The following is a 14688-nucleotide window of genomic DNA, read 5'->3' as shown; positions in this document are numbered from 1 at the left end:
TTGGGGGATTTACCAAAAAACAATTGACTTTGGAGCCGTGTGACGTTTCGCATTGAAAACAAACTGTGGTTCTTGCTTAAAAAAATAAATAAAAATAAAAATTGTGGCTCACCTTAAGGTCTCTGTGTATGATGTGGGGCTTCTGCTTGTGCAGGTGCTGCACGGCGCGGCATGTCTGGTAGAACACCTTCAGAACCGTGTCGCACGACACGGGGGCACGCTGCTCCACCCGCCGCAGGAAGTCCACCAGCTGGCCTACGGGGGGGTGAAAGGAAGAAACGTTTGCAGGATACAATTAATACCTTTTCGACTTCCTGTCGACTGATGATGACATCACCTATGCTTGAGGAAATAGTTAACGGCCAATGATGGCTCACTCGTTTTCTGGGTTTTGTCAGTAAACTGAACCATGATTGGTCATTGCCTACTTCCTCAGCAAAGGTGATGTCATCAGCAGTCGACAGCAAGTAGAAAAATTACTTTTTAAAGGGATTAATTGTATAAGAAAAATAAGGAAGTTATCTCTAATTAATTCTGAGCAAAATATTAACATTTCACTGCTGAAAATTGTTCAATGAGTCAAGTATCCCTTTAAGTTAGTCCACAGGCATATATTCTTTATCCTCTGCAAAAAAAAAAAAAAAAAAAAAAAATACTAACCAGTTTATTAGTTGCTTGAGTTCTTTGGACAATATCAACACTTTTCAAATTGGCAAAAATTAACTTTTTTTTCTTTTTTTTTACACATTCAAACAACCCTGATAAACAGTGTGAAGACAAATGGACAATTTTTGTTGATTTTTCTGTTTATCACAGGTTCTTCTTTTGCGGATGTTTTCTAGTGTGCTATTTTTTTTTTCCATGCGCTTTTTGGTTTGTTTATTTTTTGGGTCTTTGTGCGGCAGTATATCTCGACGAGACCTTTCCAACGGCCTCTGTCCCGTCCCTCCATGACATTGCATTACGGAGATAGAAAATGTATACTGTGCTGCATAACAAGTAAATAACAAAAAAACAACAACAACATACTTTTAATGGAAAAAAATGACTGTAAATATAAAAAAAAAAAAAAAGAATGAAAAAGCATTCATAATAAACTAAAAATCATACCAAAACGAAAAAACATAAATGAAGAAAATACATACTGTTCTGTAGGGGTGTGCTCAAAAAATCGATACGGCAATATATCGTTGCAGGCCTCATTGCAATACACGTATCGATACGCAGGCATCAGAATCGATATTGCTCGTTAACTTTAAATAGGCAGCTAGCGTTTGCCTTTGCAGCTTGCATTGCACCTAAAAAATAAAAACCAGCAGCGTCTTTGAAGTTAATTGCCTTCAATTAATGCAAAAACAGCTCATCAGTGTTTGGACACTGTCTTGATAAGAAAAATTAAAGCAGAGGAAGAATATCAACATTTATTTACTTATAAGCTTAACATGACAATGTACCAATTTTCCTATATTTTGTTTAAAAAAAAACCGAAATAAAATGTGTTACATGAAAAAAATGTTTTTATTTCCCCAAATATGTCAAATATGCACATTTTAGAGCTGTAATTTTAATAATAAATGTATCCTTTAGGTATACATATGACTGTTATAAAATGCAAGTAAATTAATGAAAAAATATTGAGATACGTATCGCCTTGGAGATCATGTAATGGGATACATATGTATCGCGATACGTATCGTATCGTGACCCCTGTATCGTGATACGTATCGTATCGTGAGGTTGGCGGCAATACCCAGCCCTACTGTTCTGTGTACTGTAATAATTTTTAAAAAAAAACAACAACATACTTTTAATGGGAAAAATGAATGTAAAAAACATTTATAATAAAGTAAAATCATACCAAAATGAAAAAAAAAAAAAAAAACATAACTAGACAAAGCGAAATTTCTGCAGAAATTGCGTGGGAATGCTGAAAGCTGAATGCTAATCCCAAGCGAGATTTGAACCAACACATTTGCATGTCGTAACGCCAGGCAAGTATTTAACATGTGAGCCAACTTGATTTGTTGAAAATCATGGCTAATGGCCTTTTTATATGTAAAAGTGCTATCTGAAAGTACCCTCCATTCATTTAGATGCAAAAATTGAACTAATGATATCCAATGGAAAAAACGGGGGGGACACTACTAAAATAAAATTAATGCAATATAGCGCCACCTAGGCATGCAGCACCCACCATTCATTTAGATGGAAATCTGGAAGTAAGATAGTTGGTATACATGTAATCACTTAGCATAATTGCCATGGATACATTTGCAAGGTACATTCAGAGGTAGGGATGTGCTCAAAAAATCAATACGGCAATATATCGCTGTGGACCTCATTACAATACACGTATCGATACGCAGGCGTAAGAATCGATATTGCTTGTTAACTTTAAATAGGCAGTTAACGTTTGCCATTGCAGCTTGCAGTGTACCTAAAAAATAAAAAACCAGCAGCGTCTTTGAAGTTAATAGCCTTCAATTAATGCAAAAATAGCTCACCAGTGATTGGACACTGTGTCTTGCTAAGAACAATTAAAGCAGAGGAAGAATATCAACATTTATTTACTTATAAACTTAACATGGCACGTGTCTCATGTGGGAATATGTATCGCAATACGTATCGTAGCCCCTGTATCGTGATACGTATCGTATCTTGAGGTTGGCGGCAATACCCAGCCCTAGTCAGAGGTGGGATTCGAACACGTGACCTCCTCCTGGTTATTGGACAATACATTTTACCAAGTGCACCACTGAGCTGTATCACAGAGCTGGTAATGATGATCAGTTTTATGTATGGAAGTGGGTGTGGAAAGTGGAACTTAGAAAAAGTTCAATGTCATTCCCATTGAAAATGAATGGGGAAAAGTTTGATATTTAACATTAAATTGTGCGAATACTGCAAGTATCAGATGATATATTCCCAAGATGGCGTGAATTTTTGAAGCAAGTTGAAATTTGAACGGTGTAAATCGTAAAAAGTATTATGTGGGAGATATTACACGACAAAAAAGTGTGGAGAATAAAAAGCCGAATAACACGTGGGACAGCAGAAATGCTTTCAGCATTCCCACAATAAACGAAAAAAATACAGATTAACCTTTTTTTTTTTTTACATTAATACGGATTTCCATTATTGCGGGTAGATTTGGAAAGGTAACACTCATGATAAACGAGGGAACACTGTCTTGTAAATCAGCCAAAGGTTTTGCCTGTAATTTACAACATTATTGTTGGATGTGTTAAGGGACCAAAAAAAAAAAAAAGTGATTTAATTCATTATATATCCGATTAGTTTTATTCTGACAAATATGGGAATCAGTATCTGCATGAGAAAAAAAAAATCCATTATATGTTATACTGCCCTCTGGTGGCAGAGACAGCAACACAAGAAAAAGCACAATAATCCAGCCGAGATGTAACAAAGGCATGGATTACCATTTCTAAGTGCTGCTGAGATAGGAGATTTTTGACCTTAGCCAGCTGTTTTAAGATGAAAAAAGCTGGATTTGACAACAGCGGAAATTTGCTGGTCCAGTTTAAAGTCACTGTCCATCTTGACACCCAGGTTTGAGGTTTTACATTTTTTTAGGTTTTAAAATTATTTATAAATAAAATTGTGTTGAGTAATTGCCAAAGATTAAAACAAAGGACATTTTTGCATCATTATAGTTAGTTTTGTCAACATCAAATGTAGTTTCAGTTCGTTTTCGTTTTTCCATCCATCCATCCATTTTCTTGACCGCTTATTCCTCACAAGGGTCGCGGGGGGTGCTGGCGCCTATCTCAGCTGGCTCTGGGCAGTAGGCGGGGGACACCATGGACTGGTTGCCAGCAAATCGCAGGGTTTTCGTTTTTTAAAAAGCATTTTCGTTTTTATTTTATTTCGTTAACAAAATATTTTTTTGAATTTTAGTTTTTCCGTTTGCTTCAGTTCACTCAAATGACCTTGGTGAGCAGACAGGAAGTGGGTGAAGGTTCAGTGAGTCCGCAGACGGACGGGAAAGCGTTTCATCACCGTCGCCTCAGACCAGAAAGTCACGAATTGGCGTAAAATATGCCACTGCGAACGTACCTTTGCAGAGTTCTGTGAGGATGAGGAACTCGGCCTGTCCCGTGTCTGACTCCTCTTTCCCGATGGAGGCGGCCGAGCAGAACTGGACCACGTTGGGATGTCCAGACAGCTTTTTCTGCAAAGCGGGAACATTTTTGAAAAAAATATATATTTAAAATGAACGCAGAGAGAAAACGGGCAGAATTGTACCATGAAGCAAACTTCCTGGATGATTTCCTTGTTCTTCTCATCCTCGTTAGACAAAAGTCGCTGGAAGAAAAAGCAAAAAATATAAAAAAAGCAGAATCTGATGTGTTGTGCTCACACACAAAAGCTGAAGGAGTAAGAATTAAAGCATCCCATTCCTCTTACCTTGAGAGCGTAATCTTTGCCATTGCTGATGTCCTGGGCTTCGTAGACAAAGGCGAAGCCACCTGAGGAAAACACAATGTGAACGATTCTCCACACGTTCTTATTATTTGTTACTTTAATTCTTATTATTTTGCAGTTACATTCTTATCATTACTCGTTTCTGACTTTAATCCTTATCATTTCGCAGTTACATGTGTTCTGCAGTGTGGAAAATCCACCCGAAAATAGTTGTTGCTGAATTTCGTCTTTGTTGATTTAATTCTTATCGTCACCGAGCTGTGTTTGTTTCTCCACTCCCCCTCCAGCTTTGTTATTGCTTTAATTCTTATCATTACTCGTTTGTTATTTTAATTCTTATCATTTCACAGTTACATTTGTCCTGCAAGGGAGAAACACATCTATTTTTTTTTTTTTTTGCTGCTTTAATTCTGATTGTTTTTCGCGCCACTCGTTTTTATCCATCCATCCATCCATCCATCATCTGAACCGCTTGCTCCTCACAAGGGTCGCGGGGGGGTGAAGGAGCCTATCCCAGCTGGCTATGGGCAGCAGGCAGGGTACACCTTGAACTGGTTGCCAGCCAATTGCAGTCTCTTGTTTTTAGTTACTTTAATTCTTATCATTTCGCAGTTACATTTGTTCTGTAAGGAAGAAATCCACCCGAAAAGTTTTGTTGCTAAATGTCTTTTTTTTGCTTTAATTCTTATCGTCACCTGGCTATGTTTGTTTCTCCACTCCCCCTCCATCTTTATTATTGCTTTAATTCTTATCATTACTCAGCTTGCTGTGCTTGTTTCGCAATAAAGGAATCCACCTAATTTTTTTTCCTCCTTTAATTCTTAATGTTACCTGAGTGTTTGAGTCTCCCATCTTCTTCTCCATTATTACTTTAATTCTTACCTTTACTCATTGCATTTGTGCAAGGACTAAATACACCCTAAAAACGGAGCTGCTGACTTGTTTTTTTTTCCCCTTTATTTTTTATTGGTTATGTTTGTTTCGCCCCTCTAGCTTCTTTGTTGTTTTAATTCTTATTGTTACTTGACTGTTAGTTTGTCACTTTATTCCCCATAATTAGTTACCATTGAGTTTGCGCCAAGGAGACACCACCCCCTTTCTTCTTTACGGCTTTATTTCTTACCTTTCGTTACTCGGTTGTGTTTGTCCTCCATCCATCCATCCAGTAAGGAATAAATAAATACAGTGGAAAACTTGTTTGATCCCGTTTCTTCATCGTTGTTGCTTTAGTTCATGTTACAGGTGCAACGATGAATCGACAACTAATTGTCAAATTGATGGCTTATGATTCTTGATAATGGATTCAGCGTTTAGATAGCACTTTTAAATTAAAATTGTCCAAAAGCTTGGAACTTCAGCTTCTACTTTATTGCTTTTTTATTGTTAATCAGCTGTCTTTGGCCTTCTTTCTCATTGAAATCATCTTCTCCCTGCTTTATTACTTCTTGCTATTTCTTCTTTATAACTTACTGTATTTCCTTCCTAACCAGCTGTATGTGCGAGCTGCTCGTTTCCCATTCCTAATCTATGTCAGCTTCACAGATGACATGTTGACACTTGTGACACCGTCCGTAAAACGTTTATAACTGCCTGCCTATAGATACAGATGTTGGCAAAACATTACTTTAGTCTTGATGAAACTCTGCAACTCAATTCAGCATCGATTCCAGGAGATGGTGTCAAAAGCAATACTTTAACCTAGGGTTCTCCAATTCCGGTCTTCGAGGTCCGGAGTCCTGCAGGTTTTTAGAGGTTTCCGTCTACCAACGCACCTGATACTAAAAAGATCAGGATCATTATCAGCCATGCTGATGAGCTGATGATAGGAATCAGATGTGCTAGTGAACGGAAACATCTAAACCCTGGCGAACTCCGGACCTCGAGAACCGGAATTGGTGAACCCAGCTCTAGTCTAGCCTAACCACAAAAGCAGTGACTCAGTTTTGCACCGAAATACAGATAAAAAAAATAATAATCTGCAAACGCTTCACTTTGCAGACAGCTCAATCATCATCTTGCAAAGCGCAACATCATATTTTTTAGTTTAAGAGATTAACGTATTCATTCAGTCGCACACCTGTTTGAAAATAAAGTGAAAGCACTGGTGTATTGTGAATAATGAATTGCACCGGAATGTGACTGATTGATTAACAAATATCGTGTCAACATTACTGTCACTGGATATGTTAGCAAGTTAGCTTAACCGCTGCTAGTTAGCACAATCCCGCTCTCACTAAACACGAATCTGTCGCCCCCCTTTTTTTGTTACCTTCCGCAATCACCCTCTTGATCCGCAGTTTAATGTCGCCCAGCTCGACCATCTGCCCCACAAAGTCGTTCTGGTCCCGGCTCGCCGCTCCGACGGAACCGGGCCCGGCGAGGAAATCCAGCGCCGATTGGAACAACGACATTTTCTGTTCTTTCTTTTCTTTTTTTTTAAACTTGCTTCTTCTTCTTCTTTCTAGCCTGGTGGCTAGGCGGACGTTGGCAGCTCCGACCAAGGTCCGAGTGGACTCGTTCACAGTTCGCTTAGAAGAGTTGGAAATGTACGAACATTTTCTTCCTGTTGTCCGGATGACGACGAGAGGCCGCAACCATCACTTCATTCTAGCTAGCGAGTGCCTACTTCCGAGTTGTGTGGTGACGTCACTGACGGCACCAGCCGGCAGTCGATCACGTGAGAGGATGAACACCGGCGCTGACAGCAATATTTCGAGTCCTGTCATGTTTTCACTTTTCAAGGTGCAAAGACCTCAAGACGAAACCCCACATCAACAACTGCGCGAAGCTAGCCGCCTTTTCTTTTTACGCAATCAAGCCAACCGCTGTTCATTTCATGATCGCCCTTTTGTAGGATTTACGGTAGTGTGCGCCAAGGGACGCTGGCACGGAGAACGACATCCGGTTTTCAAAATAAAAGATCAGTTTTCAAAAATAAATTTATTTCAAACGCAGTTTAAACGATGTTTTTATTATTATTATTATTATTATTATTATTATTATTATTATTATTATTATTATTATTATTATTATTATTGTTATTATTATTATTAACACTTTATGTTTCACTATAACACAGCACAAATTCAAGTTTCACTGGGTATGCACCCCTGTGGGGTGAATAGGTTCCATGACCTGGTATTTAGCAATAACATTGATCTGTACAATATTAAGTTAATTTAGAACGAAGGAAAGGTTGAAATGGAGAAAAAAAGAGGTGTGTGTCATCGAGCAGACATGCCACTATGAGCCTGTACTAATTTAGGGTCAATAGGTCACATGACCTAGAAGCTATTGAGCAAAAATACTAATATTTGCAGACAAAAAAAATATTAAAAATAAGTGGAGATCTAAAATGGAAAAAATAAGAAGGGGTGCATCATCCAGCCAACATGCCACTAGGAGCCAGCACAGATTTGGGGTCAATAGGTCACATGACCTGGAAGCTATTGAGCTAAATTGCTAATGTAGACCGTAAATCCTAGAAAAGGGCGAACATGAAATCAAGAGCAGCTGGCTTGACTGTGTAAAAAGAAAAGGCGGCTGGCTTCACCCAGTTGGAAAATAAGTCATATCTCACAGGGAAGGTACAGCACTATCATTACACACCGACTTTGAGTCCACAGGTCACATGACCTGCAAGCTATTGAGCTTAAATGTTCTGTAAAACAAAAGGTGTATCTCATGTGGTAGGCCCAGCACGTGTGAATTGGTCACATTACCTGGAACCTATTCCTGCTAAAATGCTGATTTTTAGGTCTAAAAATCCATAGAAAATATTGAGAAGTGTGAAATTGAAAAACAAGAGTCGTATTTCATGCAGAAGGCCCAGCAATACTATCCCAAGTTTAAGTCCACAGGTCACATGACCTGGAAGCTATTGAGCTAAAATGCTAATTTTTATATATACTATTGTTCAGTCCAGACGTGTTTCTACAAATTATTTACCAAGCTAAAGTGCAAAAAAATGGTTTGTTGTCGTTTGATGATGTAATGTTAATGGCTGAACAAACACACTGTTTTTGGGGTCTCCTGAATATTGCGACTAATCCGCAAGGCCCCGCCTCCTGCCTGCTAATCTGATTAGCGGTCTGCGCGCATGCGTGTGTGTGCAAGCGAGTGTGTGTGTGTGTGTGTGTGTGAGTGTGCGATGCCCGTGTTCTTCTCGCCGGTTCCCGACAACGTCGGCGTGGGCCCGGCCTGCGCGGGAATTTTGCACGTCCGCACAGAGCGCCGTGACCTTTCACCTTCGCCTTCAGGTTCACGTTCAGGTTGGTCCTCATTTCTTGACTTAATTGACTATACTATTCACTGCATCCGGTCAGACGGGGATTAGCAACACACTGAAAGCCAAAAGCAACACATGGACATTTTTTCACGACCAGGAAAAAAATATATATATTTTCAAACATGAAAATTGAAGAAAAACAAAGGAAAAATAATATCATACAGGTTGTATTATAGAAATAATTTTTATTTATTTTTTAGAGAAATTTCATAATGCCAAAAGGTAATTAAGACTCGTCAAGGTAAGTAAAGGAACATTGACATAATAGGTAATACTATTGTGAATATCAACTCCTAATTTTCAAATTAAGGATTTTTCAAGAATATTTTTTAAAACTTATGAAAATAAGGTCAACATTTTTTCCAAGTTAAAAAAAAATCTGTATTTATATATAAAAATATATATATATATATATATATATATATATATATATATATATATATATATATATATATATATATATATATATTAGGGGTGTGAATTACCTCGGACCGATTCGATTCAATCCCGATTAATCCCGATATGAATTTGCAAGTCGATTGTTGCGGGGGGTTTTTTTTACTCAATTTTAGAAAATACCATTCAGTAAACTTATACATAAACACTGTAAGATTTGTATGAAAATGTATTATTTATTGATCTGAAACTTCTGTTTTATAACTGAGCTACTGTATTTAACAAACAGGTTGTAACCTTTTTCATGTTAAAACAGCATTGAAATAAAATATTAAGGCTTAATGTTCCATTAATATAACATTCTTCCATGCTTAAGGTGTGAAAGTTAGACATTTTGTTGAATATTTTTCCATCAAAAATGGATGTTAAAAAATCTATTCGGCTGCCTAATGAATCGATTCGAGAATTGCGTGCTGTGGTATCGCGATATATTGCCGAATCGATTTTTAACACCCCTAATATATATATATATATATATATATATATATATATATATATATATATATATATATATATATATAGAGAGAGAGAGAGAGAGAGAGAGAGAGAGAGAGAGAGAGAGAGATTCATCATATGTTTTAAATTGCATTTTATTTTGAAAAAAGAAATTGTAATGTTACATTTTGGGTAGAAAAATAGTTTGTTATTGTGAAATGTGTTTAATAATGTGAACATTAAATTGTGTAATTTTTTTATAGATTCATCATATTTTTTAAATTACATTTTCTTTTGAAAGAAAAATTGTAATGTTACACTTTGGGGAGAAAACTACAAACCTATAGTTTGTTATTGTGAAATGTGTTTAATATTGTGAACATTAGGGATGTTCGATTTTTGTCACACCGATACCAGTATGAGTACCGATACAACTAGTACTTCCAACACACAGAATCCTCCCCCTGCCCAAAAAAATATATATATAATTTTAAGACCTACATTTCCCAATATTGCATTTTCAGTAAAATTGCGTGGAAATAATGTAGGTGTTCTATTCTTCTCATTTCTTATTTGTAGTATTTGTAGTGCCTAATATGCGTACTTGCCAATCCTGAATGAACATTGTTATACCATTTTATTTCATTTTTCATTATATATTTCTACGGGAAATTACGAGACTTAAGTTGCACTTTTTTAATGGTTAACTATGATGCAAATATTTTAAACGGATACTTGACTCATTGAGACATTTTCAGCAATAAAAAGTTCATATTTTGTCTATAATTGATGTGGTAACTTCATGAGTTTTCCATGTCCAATTAATACCTTTAAAAAGTCATTTTTCTACTTGCTGTCGACTGATGATGACATCACCTGTGCTGAGAAGTTGGTAACGACCAATCATGGCTCAGTTTACTTACCAAACCCAGAAAACAGATGAGTCGTGATTGGCCGTGACCTACTTCCGCACAGGTGATGTCATCATCAGTTGACATGAAAAAAAATCCCATTTTGGCCCATAAACTATAAAAAGTAACCAAATTGTTGTTTTCAGGGTCAGCATGCAACGAGTTGGCGTGCAGCGTGGTTCTGCAGATGTTGATTTACTTCAACATGTTTTATTTCCCCTGTTGGTGCTTTTCGTCCATCTGCATGCTGGAAGTCAAGGTCACTTCATTGTCCGACTCGTTGTCAGACATGGCCAGGTTCAATTTTGACTGTGTTTGTTTTTCAGTTTGCGTACCTCCCAGGATACTATCAAGGTCTGGAGATCAGCGGAATCGTACTCGTCAGCATCGTAGAAATTCTCCGACTGTATCTGGGCTACTTTGGAAACCTCCACGAGAACGTGAGCGCGTTCATACCTCTTTGTTTATTTATGTACTCGTCACATTCCATGGAACTCTCAAATACTTGATGGATACATACGGTTACGTATACACTTTATGTATCTTCTATTCTTGATGGACTTAAAGTGGAAGTCAACTGTCAACATTTCTTGCCAATAATTTGTTATATGTGAGCTCACTCGTATAAATATGACATTCTGATTAATATTCCATTTGTGGAATATGAGTTATGAAGCAAAATCAAGCCGTTTTGATCCATCTCAGGGGGAGACCATTTTGCCACTTGTTGTCGACTGTAGATGACATCACAGTTACTCAAGCAACGACCAATCACAGCTCACCTGTTTTCTGGAGCTGCGCTGTGATTGGTTGTTACCTCTGAGCAACTCTGATGTCTTCTTCAGGCGACAGCAAATGGCAAAATGGCCGCCTTCTGATGTTGATTAAAAAAACTGTTAGATTTTGCTGCATAACTCATATACGCAATATAACCAGAATGTCGTATTTAGACTAGTGGGGCTGAAAAGAACATACTATTGTCACAAAAAAAAAAAGGGTTGTCTTCCTCTTTAAAATATTTGCCGTACTTTATGTATTTCAAATTTTTTATGTACTTTCTAGATTATTTACTTGGGCACTTAAAGTATTTTATGGCCTTTTATGCACTCACTTGAATATTTTTGCACATCCAAATGTTCTTTTTTTTTTTTTTTAATTTGTTAAAAAAAAAAAAAGTTTAATATATCACAGAAATTGGTGTTGATTCGTCACAAAAAAAATGCAATTTTATCTTTGAAGTCTGACAGGTCAAAATGGTCAAGGGAGGGCTAATACATTCGCAAGGCACTCTATATTTTGCAATTTTTGTTTTCGCTTACAGTACTTGTAGTCTGTGATGTATTTTATGTTCTTTACGCATCTGAAGTACTTTATACATGATGCACAAAGTATTTTCTGAAGTAGTTACAATTTTGTTTGCCAGTGCGCTTAAACTACTTTATTATTTTAAAACCTTGTGTACTTTATAAGCTTCTTGTATATACTTCACATACGTCATAAAATAGCAGCTTGGATTGATTTTGTGCCTCCGTCATGTACTTTATTAAGTGCACTTTCAATTTTTGAAAAATATTTTTATTATACATTATATTATTTTATTTATTATTTTTATTTTATTTTTTATTATATAATTTATATGTATTCATTTTATGTATTATTTATTTATTTATTCATTTTACATTTTTATTATTATTTATTGTATTAATTATTAGGGCTGGGAATCTTTGACTGTCTCACGATTCGATTCAGAATCGATTTTCGACTATCGATTCAAACAATTTTTGATTCAAAATGATTTGAATGACAAATCATTTCTGCTTCAATTTACAGATATGCACAACATTGTCATGATCTACTCCAGTCTGCTTTGCAAGACAAAATGACAAATAGAGACATTCAAGTGTCTTTTTTTTTATTTTTTTTTATTTAAACATTTATTAATTTTGTATTGTAAGTGCCTTTTTCCACAAAAACAGCATGTGGGCTACAACTGCCTTTCCCCCTTCTTCTTCATTTCTAATTTAAATAAAATCGATTTTTGGATATCAATATCGATTCAATTCGATTAATAAATGAGAATCTCGATTCTTTTATGAATCGATTTTTTGGCACACCCCTATTAATTAAATATTGTAATATTAAACATTATATTCATATTAGACAAATTATTTGACAACAAATAAATGTAAAAAAAAAATACTTCACATATTTATTATTTATTTATTTAATATTTATTTTATTAGCTATATTTTAGATTATATATTATATTTATGTTATACAAATATTTGAAAACAAATATATAAAAAAATACTTCACATACTTCATAAAATAACAGCTTAGATTAAGATAATGCCTCCATCATGTACTTTATAAAGTGTACTTTCAATTTTTGACAAATATTTGTAATTATTTATCTATATTATTTGTATTATTTATTTTATTAGTTATATATTATTATGCATTATATTTATATTATACAAATAATTTAACAACAAATAAATACATAAATAAATAATAAAATACTTCACATATTTCATAAAGTAAGAGCTTGGATTGATGTAGTGCCTTTCAATTTTTGACATCCTTGAGTTGTAGTGGTTATGTTTTGTTTGTTTTTGCGCAGGTGTCGTCGCTGTGCTTCTTCTGCGTGCTGACGCCGTCATTCCAGCTGCCGGTGCTGCTGTTCCTGGTGACGGACCAGGGGGCGCTCATCCTCCCGCTGGAGCGCGCCGTCCACCTCCTGCTGCTGGCCGCCGCGCTGGCCCAGATGGCGGCAGCCGCGTTGGCGCTGCGCGCCATGACCCGGAAGCTGACGCTGCTCTTCCACCTGCGCCAGCTGGCCAAGGTGGACAGCTTCGGAGTCGGGCACGCCGCCGCGCCCGCCCTAGGCCTGGGCGTGGCGTACCGACGGGTCACCGTTACCTAGTTACTGTCATTCTGTTTTCAAACCCGGCATTTGTTTGTGGAATAGGAATTAAGCAGTCAAATCCTGTTAGCTTTATCCATTCCATGTGGGCGGCCATTTTGCCACACATCACAGTGCCGCAGGCGGAGCTTGCGAACGTCACTTGACCAAACCCAAAAGCAGGAGCCGTGATTGGTTGTTGTTACTTGAGACCACCTGCTGCTGTGATGTCATTTTCAGTGGACAGCAAGTGGCAAAATGGCCGTCCACTGAGATGGGAAAAGGGAAACGGGTGGATTTTTTCTGCTTCATATTCCACAAACATAGTCATCAGAATGCCGTGTTTAGACTGGTTTTGGTATTATTATTATTATTATTATTATTATTATTAAGATTTTTTTTCTGTTGACTTAACCATTAATATCAATTTATTCTGGAATAAATGTCAACAATAAAAAAATACATTTGAATTTTTAAACAGATTTAAGTCCAAATATTGCCAGGATAAAGTCTTCATTTTTAACATCGAAAACCATCATTTTTTTTTAAATTTTAAACAATTCTGAGTTCCACAAGAATGATCATATTACGTATATAGTAAAATAAAAACAGCTTAAAAAAAAAAAAAGTTAGACCTTTTCAGCTGCATTAGATTTTTTTCCATTGCTTTTTCATTTCTATTTTTTTGATTTTCATCACGGCAAAATATCAGTGATATAAATGATTATTTTTTTTTATGATTAGATTTTTATTTTATTTTTTACTTTTTTTGTCATTTATAAACAGTAAACACTGTTACTGTTTGAGTGCAAAAGCGTTGAGCATTTGCTACCACCAGAGGGCAGTGCGGGACTAGGAATAATCTCCAACATCTGCATCATGAGCTACACCAGCTGATCGCTTATCTTGAAACTTGAAATACGGCAAGAAATTGTAAAAGGTCAAAGGTCGCTGCTTAACATGACCTGTGCAACTAATGCAGGATGTTCTGATGGACACAGATTAATTATTTTTGATTGTTTACACAGCACTGCAAAGAATGATACCGAAAGAATAGTAGCACAAACTTTTTTATTCAGATTTTGAAGAATAAAGCTGCATTTCTACATTGAAAAATATATATCTGAAATATCTCTAATTTTTCATTTAATTATTTTTTTTAGGAACAAGTAATAGTACATGAACACAGTTGCATTTTCCAACAATAAAAGTCTAAATAATATATATATATATATATATATATATAT

General features: G+C 36.2%; 2 protein-coding genes across 2 annotated transcripts in view; one reads left to right on the top strand and one right to left on the bottom strand.

Annotated features, from left to right (window-relative positions):
- Positions 1-7251, bottom strand: part of gak (cyclin G associated kinase) — a 47488-nt gene extending 40237 nt beyond the window's left edge. Inside the window, exons 1-5 of the mRNA XM_077521315.1 lie at positions 6716-7251; positions 4429-4490; positions 4267-4326; positions 4078-4192; positions 113-255 (exon numbers count right to left, since the gene is read on the bottom strand). Coding sequence (XP_077377441.1) covers positions 113-255; positions 4078-4192; positions 4267-4326; positions 4429-4490; positions 6716-6857 — 522 coding nt within the window. The 5' untranslated portion in view covers positions 6858-7251. The remainder of the gene's footprint in view (positions 1-112; positions 256-4077; positions 4193-4266; positions 4327-4428; positions 4491-6715) is intronic.
- Positions 7252-8188: 937 nt separating this feature from the next.
- Positions 8189-14646, top strand: LOC144019418 (transmembrane protein 17A). The gene is made up of 4 exons (XM_077522458.1): positions 8189-8717; positions 10683-10795; positions 10863-10976; positions 13160-14646. The coding sequence occupies exons 1-4, from the start codon at positions 8546-8548 to the stop codon at positions 13460-13462; spliced, it is 702 nt and encodes a 233-aa protein (XP_077378584.1). The 5' UTR covers positions 8189-8545; the 3' UTR covers positions 13463-14646.
- The last annotated feature ends 42 nt before the right edge of the window (positions 14647-14688 follow it).

The sequence above is a fragment of the Festucalex cinctus genome, chromosome 5, assembly GCF_051991245.1.
Source record: "Festucalex cinctus isolate MCC-2025b chromosome 5, RoL_Fcin_1.0, whole genome shotgun sequence".
NCBI classification, from domain to species: Eukaryota; Metazoa; Chordata; class Actinopteri; order Syngnathiformes; family Syngnathidae; genus Festucalex; species Festucalex cinctus.
Note: the sequence above shows the minus strand (reverse complement) of the source record. Positions and strands in the feature narration are given on the sequence as shown.

What these genes read in the sequence shown, in the direction of transcription:
- LOC144019418 (XM_077522458.1), top strand. Translation starts at nt 8,546, where the DNA reads ATGCGTGTGTGTGCAAGCGAGTGTGTGTGTGTGTGTGTGTGTGAGTGT. An exon ending in GCCTTCAGGTTCACGTTCAG is followed by an intron (nt 8,718 to 10,682) that starts GTTGGTCCTCAT and finishes TGTTGTTTTCAG; the next exon opens with GGTCAGCATGCAACGAGTTG. An exon ending in TCTGCATGCTGGAAGTCAAG is followed by an intron (nt 10,796 to 10,862) that starts GTCACTTCATTG and finishes TTTGTTTTTCAG; the next exon opens with TTTGCGTACCTCCCAGGATA.